This window comes from Mustelus asterias, chromosome 9, assembly GCF_964213995.1.
Source record: "Mustelus asterias chromosome 9, sMusAst1.hap1.1, whole genome shotgun sequence".
Lineage (NCBI taxonomy): Eukaryota > Metazoa > Chordata > Chondrichthyes > Carcharhiniformes > Triakidae > Mustelus > Mustelus asterias.
The window spans coordinates 22,886,972-22,907,992 of record NC_135809.1 but is presented as its reverse complement, the minus strand read 5'-3'; the positions used below and the strand labels follow the sequence as shown (position 1 = coordinate 22,907,992).

Below are 21,021 nucleotides of genomic sequence, written 5' to 3'. Positions count from 1 at the left end.
ACTTACGGAGTCCGTATCCTTCTATTCCCATCCTATTCATGTATTCATCTCGATGCCCCTTAAATGCCGCGATCGTACCTGCTCCCACCACCTCCCCGGGCATTGCATTCCAGACATTCACCACCTTCTGTGTAAAAGAATTGCCTTGCACATCTCCTCTAAACTTTTCCCCTATGTATGTCCTATGTCCCCTACTACTTGACTTTTCTACTGTGGAAAGAGCATCTGACTATCCACTCTGTCCATGCCATCCATAATGTTATAAACCTTTATCAGTTCACCCCTCAACTTCCGTGGTTCCAGTGAGAACAAACCAGACATGCTGGTTAGGCGCATTGGCCATGCTAAATTCTCCCTCCGTGTATCCAAACGGGCACCGGAGAGTGGCAACGAGGGGATTTTCACAGTAACTGCATTGCAGTGTCAATGTCAGCAACCCTGACAAACACAAAGAGGTTGGGCCTCATTTAAATAAAAGTCAGTTCGATGTCCTAATGCGGTTTGCTGGCTTCAGGATGGCATAATGTCAGGTGGACATGCGCCTAACCAGCATGTCTGGTTTGTTCTCACTGGAACCACGGAGGTTGAGGGGTGAACTGATAGAGGTTTATAACATTATGGATGGCATGGACAGAGTGGATAGTCAGATGCTCTTTCCACAGTAGAAAAGTCAAGTAGTAGGGGACATAGGACATACATAGGGGAAAAGTTTAGAGGAGATGTGCAAGGCAATAGTGACACTAATAAATACACTTTCACCTTTAACTTAAAACATTTTTGTTTGTATGGATGTTTCAGGACACGAGTTCAATATGAGGAAGTGATTCCTTCAGGATGTGTGTGCATGTGGACAGGATTGGAATTGTGAATCAGGTCCGGGATTAAAGGTATTTTATCATGATGCAAACAAAATAACTGAAGGTTTTGAAATCTGAAACACAATTTCCAGACCCAAGGAAGATATTACAGAAAAACAGTTAGGAAGAAAAGGAGTGAGTGGGGTTGCGGAGGTGAGCATGTGGTAGGTGATGGCCAGGTTCATATTCCAGTGGATTCCTAGGCTATTGGAACAAGTAAAATTCGTGATCTGCAAGAAACCAGAATGGGAAGAACATAGAGACCTTAGAGGGTGGGTCAGGCTGCAGGAGATTACAGAGAGAGCGAAGGGCGAGACCACGGAGGGTCTTGAAAACAAGTTTGTTCACTTTGAAATTAAGTTGTTGCTGGACTGGGAATCATAACTCAGTTAATACAGGGGTCGTGGGTGAAGAGGACTTGGTGTGCTTTAGCACATGGACAGCAATATTGGATAAGCTGATGTTTATGGAGGATAGAATGTGAAAGGTCAGCCAGGCAAAGGGAGGAGCAAGAGTCCAACATCAGAGGAACAGAAAGTTTAGGGGCTAGGAGGTGTAGCAATCGGGATGGTGAGGTCAATAACAGATTTAACTACGAGGATTATAATTTTAACTTTGAGGTGTTGGCGGGGAGAAAGGGAGCCAATATAGTCAGCAAGAATAAAGGCGATGGGTGAGCAGGAGCTGGTATGGGATAGAATACAGACTGGATGAGCTGAGATTTATAGAGCAGGCAGGATGTAAGCTTGGCCAGAGAGCATTAGAGTAGTCAATGCTAAAGGGTGGATGAGAAGAATGGTTTTTAAATTATGGGCAATGGCAATACACTGGCCAGCAACCCTGACAAACACAAAGAGGTTGGGCCTCATTTAAATAAAAGTCAGTTAGATGTCCTAATACAGTTTGCTGGATTCAGGATGGCATAATGTCAGGTGGACGGGAGAGCGCCCATGTGGCTGCAGAGTGCTGGGGAGATTAGCAATCATAGTGAGTGAAGAGTCCAGAATAGCAGCAGAATTGATAGACGGGTATGGAGTTTGTGGTGAGGACCCAAGAAGATGGCTGTGGTTTGTCTAATGTTTAGGTGGTAAAAATTGTGTCAAAACAAGATGTCAGACAAACAATCTGGCAGCACAAAGGTAGTGGAGGAATTATGGGAGGGGGTGGCAAGTAGTGTCGCCAGCATATGCAGTGGAAGGTAATTCCAGGTCCATAGGTGATGTTGCTAAGGGCAAGAATTCACTGATGTTCATTCCTCCTCTTCACCTCCATTGCAATGTGGTAACTCTTCTTTCAAGAATGACAATCCCTCGAATGACCTTAGCTGGAAATTCATCAAACTTGGGCAGCTGAAATCCAAAGATTTTAGGAATTAAATGTTCAACAAACTTTTACCTGCAATTCGTTTTTCAGAAAGTAGAATTGGATTGAGATGTTTAAGATGTCTGTTTGGTGACTCTGTGGTTACCACTTATTTGTGGTTAAGTTTTATTTATTTATTCTCAGCCTAGACTAGCCACGTCATCCTGAAACACCAAAGCACATTATTGTAGGAAAAACCAAGTACTCACAAAAACTACTTATGCTATCTCAGCTAATGATAACACATGATTGATATGAAATCTTTGGCTATCATGAAGACAAGAGGATATTTTTCATTGATCTACAGTACGTTAAATATTTTTGTTTTCTCATCAGAGTCCCTAAAAGGGAGACGTTACAGATCCAAGCCGACAAGTCAGGCCCCACTTTTCCTGCTCTGGGCTTGATCCACATGATCCAAGCTGATAGGAAGAGGCATTACACCCCCCTCCTGGGCTTGATCTGATCTTCATCTTAGCCAAAAGGCCTAGAAGACATTTTAATAAACTGCTTCAAGTGAAGCCTCAGTGCAACCTCATTGACTTCTATCAAGCGTAGGATCAAACTTCTACACTTGATCTTAGCTGATAAGAACAGATATTACACTTGATTTTAGCCAAAAGCATTTTTTTTTGTTTATATATCCAATTCAATCCAATCAAAGTCCAATTCAAAGCCTCAGCAAGTGAGACATTCCAGATCCAAGCTGACAAGACAGACCTCTCACTTCCTGTCTTGGGCTTGATCTACATGCTCCAAGCTGATTGGAGCAGGCATTGTACCTTCTCCAAGGTTTGATCTCATTTGCATCTTAGCCAAAAGGCCGAGATGCTGCTTTAAAAAAATTCTTCAAATGAAGCTTTAACGTAACCTCATGACTTCAACCAAATGCAGGATGTCGATACTACATTTGATCTTAGCCAAAAGGCCACGATCTTAGCCAAAAGAATACTGTGTGTAAAAAAAGGATGAAGGCAAGGGAAGAGAGCTCAAGCAAGTGAGGTGCAGAACATTGAGAGTTTCAGGCTCCACATTAGACAGAAGGGAGAAGGATTTGAGTTGGGTATATTGGGCCCCGGGTAGGGTTGAAAACTGACATGAAAAATACCACATAATGAGTGGGTGATGTGGTGGGTTCAATTATAGCCTGTCAAAAATGCATTTGGAAAAGCAGACAATACGCATAATAGATTAGGTGAGTAAGAATAGTGATCTATGATGGGGTTGACTGAATATCAGTGCTATAAAGAAACAATTTCCCTGCATCAGATTATTGATTTGAACTCCTTATTGCAAGCGAAGGTGCACACAGGGATAATTATCCTTTGTGTGAGCTGTTACTGCAAGAAACAGAAATTGTGTCAAAGGTCAATTAATACACATCTGAGTTTTAGCTTCTGTCAAACAAAGGAGAGATTAATACATTAATGTTGAATGAATAGAACATCAGTATCAATTTGCTGACAACTAGATTATTGCACCAGTAATGCAATATATGACCGAGGATGCCTTTTAAAATTATTGGAATGATTATGAGAAAAATGATGTTAAAGTCCTTTGTTGTGACAACTCTCCATTGGTAATTCCAATCTTTGTGCCAATGATGAATGAATTGGCTCAATTTAGGGTAATACTACTGGTTGACCGGTGCCTCAAAGATTTGAGAGAAGGGGGAAGGTTCAATGATAGGCTAAAGTTCTTTTGAATGATAAATCTGGGTCAGAGATTTTTAATTATAGATTAAATTATTTGCATAGCTCAATTAGCTTGTAGTCTGTAACCGGCTTGTAGTCTGTAATATTGAGTCTGTGGCTCACTATGTAAGAAGTAAGCCTCCATTTTCCAAGCTCAATGTACATGGTTTAACTTTATTTATTAGTGTCACAAGTAGGCTTGCATTAACACTGCAATGAAGTTACTGTGAAAATCCTCTAGTTGCCACACTGCGGTGCCTGTTTGGGTACACTGAGGGAGAATTTAGCATGGCCATTGCACCTAACCAGCACACTGTTTGAACCGTGGGAGGGAACTGGAGCACCCGGAGGAAACCCACGCAGACACGAGGGGAACGTGCAGGCTCCGCACAGACAGTGACACAAACCGGGAATTGAACCCGGGTCCCTGGTGCTGTGAGGCAGCAGTGCTACTAAGCTACCATGCTGCCGAGTGGAGAAAGCAATATTATTATTTTGATTTATGAATAGAATGTTTAAATATTGTTGTAAATATATATTTTTTTACTAACTATCCTTTATTTACATGTAAAGTGATGGGGAGGTGGTGGCATACTGGTATTGTCACTGGACTAGAGATCCAGAATAATGCTCTGGGGTCCCAGGTTCAAATCCCACCACTGCAGATGTGAAATTTGAATTCAATGAGGGGAAAAAAATCTGGAATTAAAAATCATGAAAACATTGTTGATGGTTGTAAAAATACAACTGGTTCACTAATGTCCTTTAGGAAAGGAAATCTGCTGTCCTTACCTGGTCTGGCCTACATGTGACTCCAGTGTCACAAAAATATGGTTGATTCTTAATCCCTCCCCTTCAAGAGGCAATACATGTTAGCTCAGCCAGCGATGCCCATGTCCCATGAACAAATGAAAAAAGTCTTAGTTTATTGCCTGAATCTCAGTTGATGGTATAAGTTTCATCCATCTACTTAAAATGGGCATGTGGTACTTGCTGGTAAACAGGTGTAGTGTCACATTTGATTTGATTTGATTTATTATTGTCACATGTATTAGTATATAGTGAAAAGTATTATTTCTTTCATGCTATACAGACAAAGCGTACCGTTCATTGAGAAGGAAAGGAGGGAGTTCAGACTGTAGTGTTATAGTCATAGCTAGGGTGTAGAGAAAGATCACATGTTCTGTTTGTTCTTGCTACGAGGCAATGTTATTAATCAGTGTAGTACTAATCCCAGTTAACTCACTACTTTAGCCAATCACTGCCAGGGCAGTAATTGGCCTCAGTGCTGCGGGCTGGGGAGAACAAAAAGCACCCAGATTCCCTTTCAAAATTACTATTGAGTGAACTGCTAAAAAATGCATGCAAGGTCAGCCTCAGCAGTAATGACTTCCACAGTTGTCATCAGTCACCACCTAAGCTTGTGCATGACAAATAGATGCTTGGACAAGTTACGAGTGGACTACAGGGGATAAACGTAGAAAATCGGAGCTACTGTTCTTCCATCTTCCTCTGCCTCCTAGAGAAATGAAACATCTTTTGTAGTTGTATTTATCCCGGAGGTGGGCTCTTCCAAGGTTTCGAGAGAGAAATCTGTGTGCTGACCTCCTGTTTTGACTTGATATGATGGTGGCTACCTCCACACAGAACCTCTTCCATTACTGGCATGCACTTTATGTCAATTACTGACACAATGGTCACTGCACATGTAAAATATAGATATCAGAACATCTGCAATGTTCACAGAGCTAATAAAAGATCCGATACAACGCAGATCACTCATGCTGTTGGATTTGAGACCAGTACACTTCTTTTCAGAGGTGCTGTCAGCAGCCAAATACAATCCATGTGTCGGAAAGGAATGGCTACCATAATCCACTTCTGTGCTGTGTTTTTGGCGGAACTGATTATGAGTTCAGAAATCATTAAGTCAGTCTACGCAACATTTGGGTCATTATTTGCTTGGTACAATTGATAATGCCTCCTATCAACATACCGTAGATGTTACTGCTTACTTAATGGATCATTGAGTCAATGTGACACAGAATTTGACTTTGAGATCATTACCAATGCAAAACGTAAATGCTCTGTTCTTAGTACGTATTCGGCAGAATGTAAACACGATTGGTTGGCACACAGGTCATAAGAACAAAGCACAAAGAACAGTACAGCACAGAAAACAGGCCCTTTGGCCCTGCAAGCCTGTGCCGCTCATTGGTCCATCTAGACTCATTCGTTTGTATCCCTCCATTCCCAGACTGCTCACATGACTATCCAGGTAAGTCTTAAATCATGAGTAGTTTCCCAAGGCAACTACTCTTTGTGCAGTTTCACTCCACTGGGGAAAACTTCTAAAAAGAAACTGTACTTTAAGATCAAAAACTCACCCTCTGCACTTTTTTTCAATAAAATGTAAATTGTAGAATGTAAGTGATGCACGAGTAGTGCCCCTTGTTTTATGGAGAATGGGGTATTTAGGCAATGTACCACACAATGGAAAGGTTATCAAGGTTTCAGATGGTGTTAAAATGAATGTAGAAATGGCCAGAACGCAGAAGCTGGATCACACCATGGTGACAAATCCCCAGGAATTCTCCCACACAATCGCAATCAGCTGAAAAATCAAATTTTTATTAGCTTAATTTGCTAATGTAATTATTCTGTGTCACTTTGGTTTTATGCCATCGTTACTGTACAAGGAAGAAATGGAACAAAGTTGCAAATTTTATTGAACCTCCTTAGAACTGGAGCAGTGGCAAATAGACCAGGGTGGTCAACGTAGAATCATAGAATCTCTACAGTGCAGAAGGAGGCCATTCGGCCCATCAAGTCTGCACCAACAACAACCCCACCCACCTATCCCCGTAATCCTGTGCATTTACCCTTGCTAGTCCCCCTGAGGGGCAATTTAGCATGGCCAATCTACCTAACCTGCACATCTTTGGAGTGTGGGAGGAAACCGGAGCACCTGGGGGAAACCGACGCAGACACGGGGAGAATTTGCAAATTCCACACAGACAGTGACCCGAGGCTAGAATCGAACCCAGGTCCCTGGTGCTGTGAGGCAGCAATGCTAACCATTGTGCCACCCAACATACTATGCTGAGTTAATTGAGTTGTCAGAACAAAGAACAAAGAACAGGCCCATCGGCCCACCAAGTCTGTGCTGACACAGATGCCTCTCTAATCTAATACTGCCACCTGAGTTGCCAGGGAATTGTGGATGTGCACGCCTAGATCCCTCTCTATGCTAATATTTCTAAGAGCTCTACCATTTACTGTATACTTTCCTTCTGCAGTCACCTCACATTTGTCCAGGTTAAATTCCATCTGCCATCTTCCGGCCCTCATCTCCAAGTGATTTATATCCTGCTGTATTCTCTGACGATCCTCCTCACTATTCACTACTCCCCAATTTTTGTGTTATCTGCAAATTTACAAATCAGACCACTTACATTTTGCACCAGATCAAACAACAGAGGTCCCAGCGCTGATCCTTGTGGAACACTGTTTGTCACAGACCTCCAGTTAGAAAAGTACCCTTCCACTGCTACTCTCTGCTTTCTATGCCCAAGCCAGTTTTGTATCCAACTTACCAGCTCACCTCGGATCCCATGTGACTCCACCTTCTGTATCAGCCTGCCATGAGGAACCTTATCGAAGGCTTTACTAAAGTCCATGTATACAACATCCACTGCCCTGCCCTGGTCAATTTTTCTTGTCACTTCTTCAATGAACTCAATCAAGTCATTTATATTAATGATTTGGATGAGAATATAGGGAGCATGGTTAGTAAGTTTGCAGATGACACCAAGATTGGTGGCATAGTGGACAGTGAAGAAAGTTATCTCCAATTGCAATGGGATCTTGATCAATTGGGCCAGTGGGCTGACGAATGGCAGATGGAGTTTAATTTAGACAAATGCGAGGTGATGCATTTTGGTAGATTGAACCAGGGCAGGACTTACTCAGTTAATGGTAGGGTGTCGGAGAGAGTTACAGAACAAAGAGATCTAGGGGTACATGTTCATAGCTCCTTGAAAGTGGAGTCACAGGTGGACAGATTGGTGAAGAAGGCATTCGGCATGCTTGGTTTCATCGGTCAGAACATTGAATACAGGAGTTGGGATGTCTTGTTGAAGTTGTACAAGACATTGGTAAGGCCATACTTGGAATACTGTGTGCAATTCTGGTCACCCTATTATAGAAAGGATATTATTAAACTAGAAAGAGTGCAGAAAAGGTTTACTAGGATGCTACCAGGACTTGATGGATTGAGTTGTAAGGTGGCATGGTAGTACAGTGGTTAGCACTGTTGCTTCACAGCTCCAGGGACCTGGGTTCAATTCCTGGCTTGGGTCACTGTCTGTGTGGAGTTTGCACATTCTCCTCGTGTCTGCGTGGGTTCGTCCGGGTGTTCCGGTTTCCTCCCACAGTCCAAAGATGTGCCCCTTAGTGTCCTGAGATGTGTAGGTTAGAGGGATTAGCGGGTAAAATATGTAGGGATATGGGGGTAGGGCCTGGGTGGGATTGTGGTCGGTGCAGACTCGATGAGCCGAATGGCCTCCTTCTGCACTGTAGGGTTTCTATGATTTCTATGAGTTGTAAGGAGAGGCTGAATAGACTGGGACTTTTTTCTCTGGAGTGTAGGAGGCTGAGGGGTGACCTTATAGAGGTCTATAAAATAATGAGGGGCATAGACAAGGTAGATAGTCAATACCTTTTCCCAAAGGTAGGGGAGTCTAAAACTAGAGGGCATAGGTTTAAGGTGAGAGGGGAGAGATACAAAAGTGTCCAGAGGGGCAATTTTTTCACACAGCGGGTGGTGAGTGTCTGGAACAAGCTGCCAGAGATAGTAGAGGTGGGTACAATTTTATCTTTTAAAAAGCATTTAGATAGTTACATGGGTACGATGGGTATAGAGGGATATGGGCCAAATGCGGGCAATTGGGATTAGCTTAGGGGTTTTAAAAAAAAAAGGGCGGCATGGACAAGTTGGGCCGAAGGGCCTGTTTCCATGCTGTAAACCTCTATGACTCTAAGTTTGTGAGATACAACCTCTCTTTCACAAAACCATGCTGCCTATCACTAATAAGCCTATTCTCTTCCAGATGTGAGTACATCCTGTCCCTAAGAATCTTCTCCAATTATTTCCCCACTACTGATGTAAGGCTCACAGGCCTGTAATTTCCCAGATTGTCTCTTCTGCCCTTCTTAAACAGAGGAACAATATTAGCTACTTTCCAATCCTCTGGTACCTTGCCCATGGCTAAAGAAGATACAAAGATTTTGGCCAAGGCCTCAGCAATTTCTTCCCTTGCCTCTCTCAATATTCTGGGATAGACCCTATCTGGCCCTGGGGACTTGTCCACCTTAATGTTTTTCAAAACCTCCAATACCTTCTCCCTTTTTATCTCGACATGTCCTAGAGTGTCAACATCCTCCTTTCTACACTCACCATCCACCACATCCTTCTCCTTTGTGAATACTGATGCAAAGTACTTATTAAGGAGCTCACCCCACAGACAGCAGGGCAGCAAGGAGAGTACTAGTTTACCTCAGCATCCCCCAGTAGGTGAAGACAATATAATCCAGTCCTGAAAACCTACCATGGACTTTTTGCAAGGATAGGTTTGGAATGTGCTGTAATTTTTCTATGGTTAAATACTCAATAAGTACCATGTTTCTGTTAATTGTCCTTGGAACCATATTCCACTAGCACAATGCATTTCAATGAGAGTGTACTTGTATTATTAGTCTAAGTTATCATGGAAATCATATGCCTTTGTTTTAAGACTGGACAGATTTTTCTGTTAAGCTCATGAGAATACTTAATTATTTGATCATATCTTTCTATCATCCATTAACAAGGATATAATAATATTGAATGAGATGTAAATTGGACAATTAAATGCAAGATTGAATGTATAATTCTTGGCTTATGTAATGTCCTATTCCAGTTGCATATAGAATGATTGACCTTTTGTCCCTTCAGTTGGTGAGGAACATCAAGGCCCTGACAAAGATTCGGGGGAGAGCCACTGTTTGACACTTTAAGGGCTCCTAGTTATCAGGAAGGTTTTGAAATTAAAACTTTTGATTTTGGAAAAGTGGAAACTTTGAGAGAATTGAATTGAACTCTTTAAAATTAGAACTAGTTTCTGCCCAGGTGGGTAGGTTTCTTGGGTTATCAACGAGAAGCTGATTTTGGAAGCATCTACATAAGCATCGGTAACAAAGTTAGGTTAGATGCCAGGAGGATTTTCTTTGTGCAATCCCCTCTGGAACGAATTACCAGTACAGGTAGTGAGTGCAGATTTGATGCAAATATTTAAAAAGGAACAAGATATGTTCCTGTGAATGGAATGTATCTCCAATTAAATAAGATGGGGGGTGGGAGTGGAAATGAAAGGGAAGGAAGGGATGTGTGTGGATTGTGATGGTGGCTTGGCCAGGCTTGATGGACCAAGCTGCTATACTTCCTGTCCTTTTCCTCTTTTATGTTGTACCCACCCAATTTGATTCTGTTGCCACCATAACCACTTGGTGTGCACTGATTTCTGGTGTATTGTACCTTTAATTTTCTCAAAATATCCTTGACAATTGGGTTGTTTTCATTGGAGCAGAGAAGATTGAGATGCACAAGATTATGAGGGGCATGGCAGAGTGTATAAGGAGCAGCTGTTTCCCCTTAGTTGAAGGGTCAGTTACGAATGGACATAGGTTCAAGGTGAGGGGCAGGAAGTTCAGGAGGGATGAGAGGAAAACCATTTTTTACACAGAGGGTGGTGATGGTCTGGAATGTGCTGCCTGAGAGGGTGCTAGAGGTGGGTTGGCTCACATCCTTTAAAAAGTACCTGGATGAGCACTTGACACATTGTAACATTTGAGGATATGGGCCATGTGCTGATAGATGGGATGAGGTGGGAATTCAGGTGTTCCACGTGTGCCGATGCAGGCTCGATGGGCCAAAGGGCCTCTTCTGCACTGCATGATCCTATGACACTTGGAAATGTTGCATTTAGCCAAAGTTTGATCATAATGAAATACATATCAGACCGAAAATGAGTTTAGAAAGTGATTCTTTGAATTATGGGGAACCTGGACAGAGTGGAAAGGAACTGCTTCCCTTAGCAGACAGGTCAATAAGCATAAGGCATGGATTTAAAGGAAGTGGCAGGAGTGGGGAAAACTTGGGGGAATTATTTTCATGCAGAGGGTGATGGGAGGGTCTGGAACTCTCTGCCTGAATAAATGGTGAAAGCAGAAACCCTCACTGTATTGAAAAAATACTAGATATACAGTTAAAGTGCCATAACCTGTAGCAGTATAGACCAAGAACTGGAAAGTGGGATTAGTTTGGATAGCTTATTTTTGACTTGTCCAGATATGATTGGCCTCCTTCCGTGCCATGCATTTTCTATGTTTCAGAAAATCAAAACTGCCATGTTCACAATACTGCAAAATATAAAATTATGGCAGACTCCACCCACATTCATTTTGCCTTTTTCTACAAGTTTTAAAGTTTATTAGTGTCACAAGTGAGCTTACATTAACACTGCAATTTACTGTGAAAATCCCTAGTTGCTATACTCTGGCGCTTGTTTGGGTACACCGAGGAAGAATTTAGCATGGCCAATGCACCTAACCAGCACATCTTTGGATTGTGGGATCAAACTGGAGCACCCAGAGGAAACTCACGCACACACAGAGAGAACATGCGGAGTCCACGCAGACAGTGACCCAAGCCAGGAATCAAACCCAGGTCCCCGACGCTGTGAGGCAGTCCACAGTGTCACCCCAGAAATGCCGCAGGAAGACAGTAAAGGCTGTGGATGTCCATCACCAAGTATTTACAGAAAAGGTAGAAATCCCCAAGTAACTGGAACTATTGACAGACAGAAATGCAGTGTTTTTTTAAAATACGTACTTTTTCTGCTAAAATATATTCTGTAAACTTCTAATAGTCAACTGTGAGAAACTATAGAAACTGACATCACAACATTGAATATTTCTTTAAGTATTCTCCAATTATATTTATGCTTTCATTTCAGTCATTTAAAGAATTATTACAGAATTGTTAGATCAGAAAGTTTATTTCTGGTTTGTGCGGAGTTAGTAGATTTCAGTTGAGTGGACAGTGGAGGCACTAAATTAACCTCAAACACCTCGAGAGAAAATCAGACAAGATAGTACTCTTTATTGCTGCCAAAGACCATCTGCTGTAAAGTGCATGTGTGCGGACATGGTTATCAGTAGGACCGAGCTTAGCTGTGATATCTCTTGTTCTTGCTTCCCTCACTTCCAGATTTCATGGAGGAGTGGCCATAAGGTGAATTACTGGAAGGTAGTTGGCACTTCAGCAGAAATCAAAACCTTCAGAAAAGAAGATGGGAGATATTTGACTGAGGAAAATAATTACCAGGTGAGTTTTGAAGTATTACGACTTTCACATATTTGTTAATACAGCTCTTTGTTGCCCCATAGTGGAAAGCTTTGCAACTACAATGAGTAGAATTTCCTTTACGTACTATGAAAATTTGCTTTAATAAACCCATACAGCTTCAAAGTTGAGGACATCTCAAATCGTTATTTCGAACAGATGATTTCTAAAGAACTTTGAGTATTATTTCCAAGGTAAAATTGAGTTATTTAAAATTCCTTCTCCAAAACACCAATTCTTAAGACATCTTGTTTGTAATTGACCACCTAATTTGATTCAATGTTTTAGGTTGCAACTCATTTGAAAGAGTTTGATCCATGATTGCTTGTATACTTTTTGGCATTCCCACTGCACTAGTAAATTTGTTTCTTTTATTACATAACTCTGGAACTCTGTTTGGGGCAACACAGTGGTTGTCACTGCTGCCTCACGACTTGCCTGGGTTTGCAAAATCTCACTAACTGTCCTGGCTGGAGACAATACACATCTCTTTAGCCTGTGCTTAACTCTCTCTCCATTCACATTGTCTGTACCTTTAAGACTTGATTACCTGTGAAGACTCGCATTCCAAACATTATCTTGTAAATTGAGTTTGTCTTTAAATGCCCGGTTTCCGAATAGAACTCCCACTCACCTGAAGGGGCAGCGCTACGAAAGCTTGTGGCTTGTGCTACCAAATAAACCTGTTGGACTTTAACCTGATGTTGTGAGACTTCTTACTGTGCCTCTCAGTGCCAGGGATCCAGGTTCAATTCTCTGCTTGAGTGACTGTGGAGTTTGCATGTTCTCCCCGTGTCTGCGTGAGTTTCCTCCCACACTCCAAAGATGTTCAAGTTCGGTGGATTGGCTATGCTAAATTGCCCCTTAGTGTCCAAAGATGTGGGGTTAGTGGGGCAAATATGTGGGATTACGGGAACAGGGCCTGAATGGGATGCTGTCAGAGAGCCAGTGTAGACTTGATGGGCTGAATGGCCTCTTTGTGCACTGTAGAAATTCTATGTTACTAATGAATAATTTGATTACTCCAAATCCTTTGACAAGTTCTTGAAATGAAACAATTCTCTAGACGAGTTATATTCAGGGCTATCCAATTTCCTCTCAAAATTGCTTCTTGTTCTTTATCTAACAGTTCATTATTTTGCAACTCGTGGGAATGATTGTCTTGGGATTCAGATACTTTTGGTTTTTGGATCTACTGTATATACAGGAAGCCTAGGTGTACTTACATTACAATAGCCTAAGCCAATGCCAGTGTCCAATACAAGGTTGTTTCTTGATTTGTTAATTCTTACACCTTAATACTTATTATGCCTGTAATATTTACATTGCTTTACTAACATACAAATCAACTGCTGTTCAAAAAATGTTGTTTTTAGATGTATGGATAAAGAATATTGGACCTGTACTGCAATATTTCAAATAGGAATAGGGGAGTTATATCCCCAGTATCCTAGCAAATATTTATCTCTCAATATCACAAAAACATACACCTAGTCAAAAATCAATGTTTTTTTGTGGGTTCGTACTTTGCTTAAATTGGCTGCTGCATCTCCTACAACAGCAACTGCAATTCAAAAGTTCTTCATTGGCCTTGGGACATCCTGAGGTCATGAAAGGCAATATATTAATGCACGCCCCTTGCAAAATTGCCAAATGTGGCCCCTTCGAAGGGTCATTCAGACTCAAAATGTTGGCTCTATTCTCGCCACAGATGCTGTCAGACCGGTTGGGTTTTTCCAATATTTTGTTGTTTCAGATTCCAGCATCTGCAGTATTTTGCTTGTACGTACCATTACCTATACCTCAAAATGTATGAGTTAAGGTAAATCATAAAACTCTAAGAATTTGCAGCATAATATCCAGAGATCATGCATAACCAGTGTAATGGCTTTGAGCCATTTGGCCATTCAACAGTCTTGCAAAGTAATTTCTCAAACACAAAAGTCATGGTTTGCAAGAGAAATCAAACACTGCTGAGAAATGCTTAACACACCTTATAACTAAACCAGATAAATAACTAAACAGAGCTCCGACGAAGGGTCATCCAAATTCGAAATGTCAGCTTTATTCTCGCCACAGATGCTGTCCGACCCGCTGTGATTTTCCAACATTTTCTGTTCTTGTAACTAAAGAGAAACTTGCATCTTAAAATGTCGGTGATAAGCTTAATTCAGCCAGTATACTTTAAAACAATAGAACTCACTACCACTGAACAGTGGGAGAAAACTTGTAGTAAATGATAGCAACTCCTAAATCCACAATCTCTAACGTGTAGGACAGGACAGCATGAGAACACCATCAGCTGCAAGTTTCTCTTCAAGTCATATGCCAATATGACTTGGAAATATATATACAAGGTGTTCGCTCACTGTCACTGGATCAAACCTTTGGAACTCCCCACTGTGGGAGTGCCTACATCCCAAGGACTGCAATGGTTTAAGGCAGCAGCTTTACCAGAACCTTAAGGGCAATCAGGGTTAGGCTGGTCTTGCCAATGAAGCCCACATCTGATGGCTAGAGATCTCTTTAAAAAAAAATAGCCAGACCACAGATTCCCAACAGTTCAAGAGCACGTTGAAACAGAGTTTATAAATTATTTTGTTCATTTTAAAAATATTGTCAAATGAAAGGATTATACAATTCTGTTATATGCCCCCTAACATTTACTCCACCACTGGTGACAAGGCTTTTCACCACTACAGCCCTGTACTCTAGAATTATTTTCTTATACAACTTTGTGGCCTCCAAACTCCCCAACCCCCATTTTTAAGAATCTCCTCAGAACTGATACCTTTACTTCTTGCAACCTCTCTCCTTCTTGCTCAGTACATACCACTCCCATCACCAAGTGTTTGGCAACATGTGGCTCAATTAGTGACATTCATGCCTTTTGATTTAGAAGGATGTGGGTTCAATCTCTGTGACAGATTTCAGATGTAATTTAGGCTAACTCGCCACAATCCTGACATGTTGTTTCATTGTCAAAGGACCAGTATTTTGGATAGGGTGTTAGGCTGATGCCTCCTGTCCCCCTTTGTCTCTCCACTCTGAATTAAAAGAAAATTACAGCACAGGAACAGGCCCTTTGGCCCTCCAAGCCTGCACCGACCATGCTACCCAACTGAACTAAAACCCCCTACCTTTCTGGGGACCATATCCCTCCATTCCCATCCTATTCAAGTATTTGTCAAGATGTCCCTTAAAAGTCACTATCATATCTGCTTCCACTACCTCACCTGGCAGCAAGTTCCAGGCACCCACCACCCTCAAAAAAAACTTGCCTTGTACATCTCCTTTAAACCTTGCCCCTTAAACCTATGCCCCCTCGTAATTGACTCTTCCACCCTGGGAAAAAGCTTCTGACTATCCACTCTGTCAATGCCCCTCAATCTTGTAGACTTCTATCAGGTCGCCTCTCAATCTCCGTCATTCCAGTGAGAACAAACCAAGTTTCTCCAACCTCTCCTCATAGCTAATGGCCTCTTTCTGTACTGTAGGGTTTCTTTGATTTCTATGATCCTGGTAAATCATAGAAACCCTACAGTGCAGAAAGAGGCCATTTGGCCCATCGAGTCTGCACCGACTACAATCCCACCCAGGCCCTACCCCCATATCCCTACATATTTACCCGCTAATCCCTCTAACCTACGCATCTCAGGACTCTAAGGGGCAATTTTTAGCATGGCCAATCAACCTAACCCGCACATCTTTGGACTGTGGGAGGACACCTGAGCACCCGGAGGAAACCCACGCAGACATGAGGAGAATGTGTAAACTCCACACAGACAGTGACCCAAGCCAGGAATCGAACCCAGGTCCCTGGAGCTGTGAAGCAGCAGTGCTAACCACTGTGCTACCGTGCCACCCTTTTCTGTATCCTCTCCAAAGTATCCACATCTTTCTGGTGGTGTGATGGCTATAAAAAATATCTTAAGGCACTGTGCAAAGATCCCTCAGTTGGCTGGCCAACAGCCCTTCCCGATCTGGTCATTTATTCATTTGCCATTTGTAAGGCTGTGCTGTATTTGCCTACAGTACTATTTTGAAAGTAATCAGTCGTAAAAGAAAGTGCTCTGACACATCCTGATAAGATGAGGTGCAAATGAAATGCAAATTCGTTCACTCTTGGAATGTTTTGTTACATGATGGATAATGATTTGACAATGGTTCACTTTACAGGTGATTGAGGCAAGATAATAGAAAGGCTACCAGCAATAGAAACTGAAACAAAGGCTATGAGCAATAGACAAATGCCAGCATTTTAAAAACCCCTAGTAAACCTTTAATTAGAGTGTTTTTACAAGACAAATGACAAATGACATTAAACATCTGAACTGTTTGAATTTCTGGATATTATACACCTTCCCATCTGTCTTGCAGGTAGGGATATTGTCAATCTTAACAGTTATAAGCAAAATAAGCTGCATAATGGTACATATTACAATATATAAATGTACAATGTTTACATAAAATGAAATACATCATAGAAGCTGGAAAATTCAAAGATGCATCTGCATCAAGCGGTGCCCCTTTTCTTAAAAAAATGCCACATCCACATACATTCACTCTTACAACAGATCAACAACCAGATGCACCACGGGTTGGCCCAAAAACATGAATAATATCAACACCACACGATGCACACCAGGTACAGCAAGATTCCTTGCTTTACTTTTAGTACAACTTTTTAACCAAAGTGCAACAAAAAGCTGTACAGAACAAACTGGCTAGTTTTCAAAGTGGAACGCTTTAAAACCGGGAATTAACCTACATTCCTATTCATTACAGTGCCTGTATCAAGCACACAAAGGTAAGGCACAGTAAGGTTCTGCTGCAGGCAGTGTGCATCATATTTACTGAGTAAATTGTGCATTTGTGCAATTCCATGCTGAAACGCTCCTTCACTGCAGATGGTGACATAAATTTGGAATAAAGAGTGACTAAAAGCAGGATTAAATGAAGGCTCAAAACCATACTCATTTTGCAAATGGTTCCATTACTCCGATTGCTTGTATTTACTTATTAATGAAAGGTAGACCGAGTTGCTAATCAAAATAAGTTTTTTGTTTTGCATTATTTGACCTGCACATTGTCATTCTGCAAATTATATCAATAACACAGCCGGTTTTCTTCATGTTTAGTGCACAAATAAAGTTGGATCTCATTGTTAAGCAGACAGCTACACTGTAAAGCTGTCCTTAATGGTGTTCAAGTTCATCTAAAACAGCTCTGTTGAAATGTGCCCTATGTATTTGTGTTCTTGCTCTCTGCTATTACCCAAAAAGTTTCCCTGCAGTGCCCAAAGTTTCCCTGCAGTGCTATCTATAGCTATCAGATGTCTGTCCTGTGCCAAACTGCACTCAAATTTACATTCAGGCACTGCAATTCAACATTGCAAAAATGCAAAAGGTTTAGAGCAGTCAAGTCAGACCTGTTGATATCCTCTCCTTTCGCTCAGTGGTCAAATACTGATTGGACCTTAGTGTACATGATTAATCTCTAATATACCTAAAAATCATTAATTTCCAGTAATTTCCAGTAAACAAAACTGTTCATGCCCAGTCCATAACCTAAGAATTAATAACCGTTGTATGAAAGCCATACCTTGTTTTACTTCTACACCACTACTTTTTACCCCAATACACCAATGCTACAGATAGCTCCTTTGGAAATTTTCTCCAGCTTCCTGGCATCTTGACATAAAAGATGCACTCCTTATAATACAAAAAGTGTACATATAAAAGCAATAAAAAGGAAGACAGAGCATTCAAGCAGGACTTCGCTTGCTGCAGTGTAACAGTACTGGCAGGGGTAGGAGAGGTCTCATGAGGCTCCTTGTGAGTTAGCTGTGTTGGTCAGAAGACGCAGATGTGACATTGAATTCATGTACCTATTTGATGGCTTTAAGGGAGTGTTGCAATGGACAGCTTGAGGGAAACGATAATGGTAACGATCTAGCCTCAGATATTTTACAGTCACTAGTTTTCCTGAAAAAAAAAACAAAAGGTTAATTAAATGAAGACTCAAGCAAGCACCACGGAAACAATTGTATATATTCACTACAATGCATCTGAGAGCAAGGACATCTGGTGAATTTTACATTTGAGTTACATTTTACAATTGACTACAAAAAAAAACTTTATTTGCCACTTTTGCAACAGCTGCCACCCAGAAGCAATTATCTTTGCATAATTAAGAATTCCAAGCTAAAAAATACCAATCTCAACTACCTCAGGAGATTTCAATAAATTTCAACAGGTAATATTTGTTCTACTGATGCCCTGTAACAGGTATTGGCAATCTGTGTCTTTCAATGGCAAAGTGCTGGGCCTCAACATGGCACTTCTGCACAACAGCATGGTTAAGATGGCTGCAAAAGTAAATCTTCATCATGTTTTCTGTAGCAGTGTAATGGATCCAAAGCACAGTGCAAAGCCTTTTGTACATGTTACTACTATCCCCTCCCCCCACAGCCTTCCAAATATAATCCTAGCTGCTAGAAGGTTTGTAAAAGCAATAAAAGGGTGAATCAGAGCAGGTCTGATTTGCCTGTTAATTTGGATTCCTTGTGAAAAATTCCTGACAAATAGGATGTTGAAATGAAAGCCATATTTTGTTTTTACAATTGTTGGCTTTAAATTTAACAAGTTATTTTCAGGTTTCAAATGACAGAATGTGAATCTTAAATATGTATGAGCGATTTTAAAGCATCTTACCATCAAACCATGAGCCATGAAGTGCTTTAAAAGCCTTGCCAGCATATTCTGGAGATAAACACTTCACGTACACACAACCCTACAGCAGAAAGAAAGGAGGAAATGACTATGAGCAAAAACAAGGAAACCACATCAAAGTCTGATAATTTTTCTTGTAATTAAGTAAATCAGTTAGGCACACATCAAAATGATGAAATCAGAATATCTGCCAAGAAAAAGGCAGTACATCTAACCTCACGCGAATTCTTATCCACTGCAATATGAACAATTCCCTCATTGTCACTGCATTTCTCTAGGATTGCTTCCTGAATTGCAACATGCCAGTCATCCCCAATCTCCCTGCAAAATAAAAATGATAAACATATAATTTTTAAAGGGAATGGAAAAACACAGACATCATGTATAATAGAAAGTAACCAAAAATGTGCTTCTGGGAATTGGATAGCTCAGTGGAGCAGACACTAGACTTTCATCTCTGGATTCATGAACATCTGAACAAAGTCATGCCAATGGTGTGAACAACCTATGTATCATATCTTGCTTTCTATGCATACAAAAAGGAACTTCATATTGGATAGAGGCCCCAAGCTCGGGAATTCTCTCACCTCTCCACTTCAAGCTCCTCCTTTAAGACACTCAGCACGGTGGCATAGTGGTTAGCACTGCTGTCTCACAGCGCCAGGGACCTGGGTTCGATTCCCTTCTTGGGTCACTGTCTGTGGGGAGTTTGCACATTCTCCACGTCTCCAGTTTCCTCCCACAGTCTGAAATACTTGCTGGTTAGGTGCATTGACCTGGACCGGCGCCGGAGTGTGGCGACTAGGGGAATTTCACAGTAACTTCATTGCAGTGTTGATGTAAGCCTTACTTAGAAACATAGAAAAACTACAGCACAAACAGGCCCTTCGGCCCACAAGTTGTGCCGAACACATCCCTACCTTCTAGACCTACCTATAACCCTCCATTCTATTACGCTCCATATACTCATCCAGGAGTCTCTTAAAAGACCCTATTGAGTTCGCCTCCACCACCACTGACGGCAGCCGATTCCACTCGCCCACCACCCTGTGTGTGAAAAACTTACCCCTAACATCTCCCCTGTACCTACCCCCCAGCACCTTAAACCCGTGTCCTCTCGTAGCAGACATTTCCACCCTGGGAAAAAGCCTCAGAGTCCACCCGATCTATGCCTCGCAACATCTTATATACCTCTATTAGGTCTCCTCTCTTCCTTCGTCTCTCCAAGGAGAAAAGACCGAGCTCCCTCAGCCTATCCTCATAAGGCATGCCACTCAATCCAGGTAACATCCTTGTAAATCTCCTCTGCACCCTTTCAATCTTTTCCACATCCTTCCTATAGTGAGGCGACCAGAACTGAGCACAGTACTCCAACTTGTGACCAATAAATAATAAACTTTAACTCCTTAACACCTAACTCTGTTCAAGCTTTGTCATCTGATCTACTACCTCATGTGGCTCTGTGTCATATGTGAAACATTTGGTATGTCTTATGTTAAGGTGCTATACAAATACAAGTTGTTGCAAATATCATTTACTGAAACTGAAAAAGGACAAGTTCGCATAATTCAGATGTTTCCAAATTGTTCTTCCCCTTGTGTATTTCTATATTTTGACTCATTTTCTTGCTAGTATATAGTAGAAAAACTAAAGGAGCAGCAGGTCCATTAAGCCAGAACAATTACATATCAAAAGGAGCAGGCCATTTGGCCCACTGCGCTTGCTCTGCCATTCAATGAGATGATGTCCAATTCCTCCTTCCCATGCTATCCCTATATACCTTGATTCCCCTGGAAAGAAATATTTTTGGGAACGGTCTTAAATATATTCAACAACTGAGCTTTCACAGCTCTCGGGGGTAGAAGATTCTAAAATTTCATAACAGCGAGTGAAGAAATTTCTCCTCACATCAGCCAGAGATGTTCAACCCT

General features: G+C 41.5%; 1 protein-coding gene across 1 annotated transcript in view; it reads right to left on the bottom strand.

Annotated features, from left to right (window-relative positions):
* Positions 1 to 16,596: 16,596 nt before the first annotated feature.
* lemd3 (LEM domain containing 3) overlaps positions 16,597 to 21,021 on the bottom strand; it is a 52,615-nt gene continuing 48,190 nt past the window's right edge. The window contains exons 11-13 of the mRNA XM_078219806.1: positions 19,306 to 19,411; positions 19,073 to 19,151; positions 16,597 to 18,343 (exon numbers count right to left, since the gene is read on the bottom strand). Of these exons, the coding sequence (XP_078075932.1) occupies positions 18,180 to 18,343; positions 19,073 to 19,151; positions 19,306 to 19,411 (349 nt within the window). The 3' untranslated portion in view covers positions 16,597 to 18,179. The remainder of the gene's footprint in view (positions 18,344 to 19,072; positions 19,152 to 19,305; positions 19,412 to 21,021) is intronic.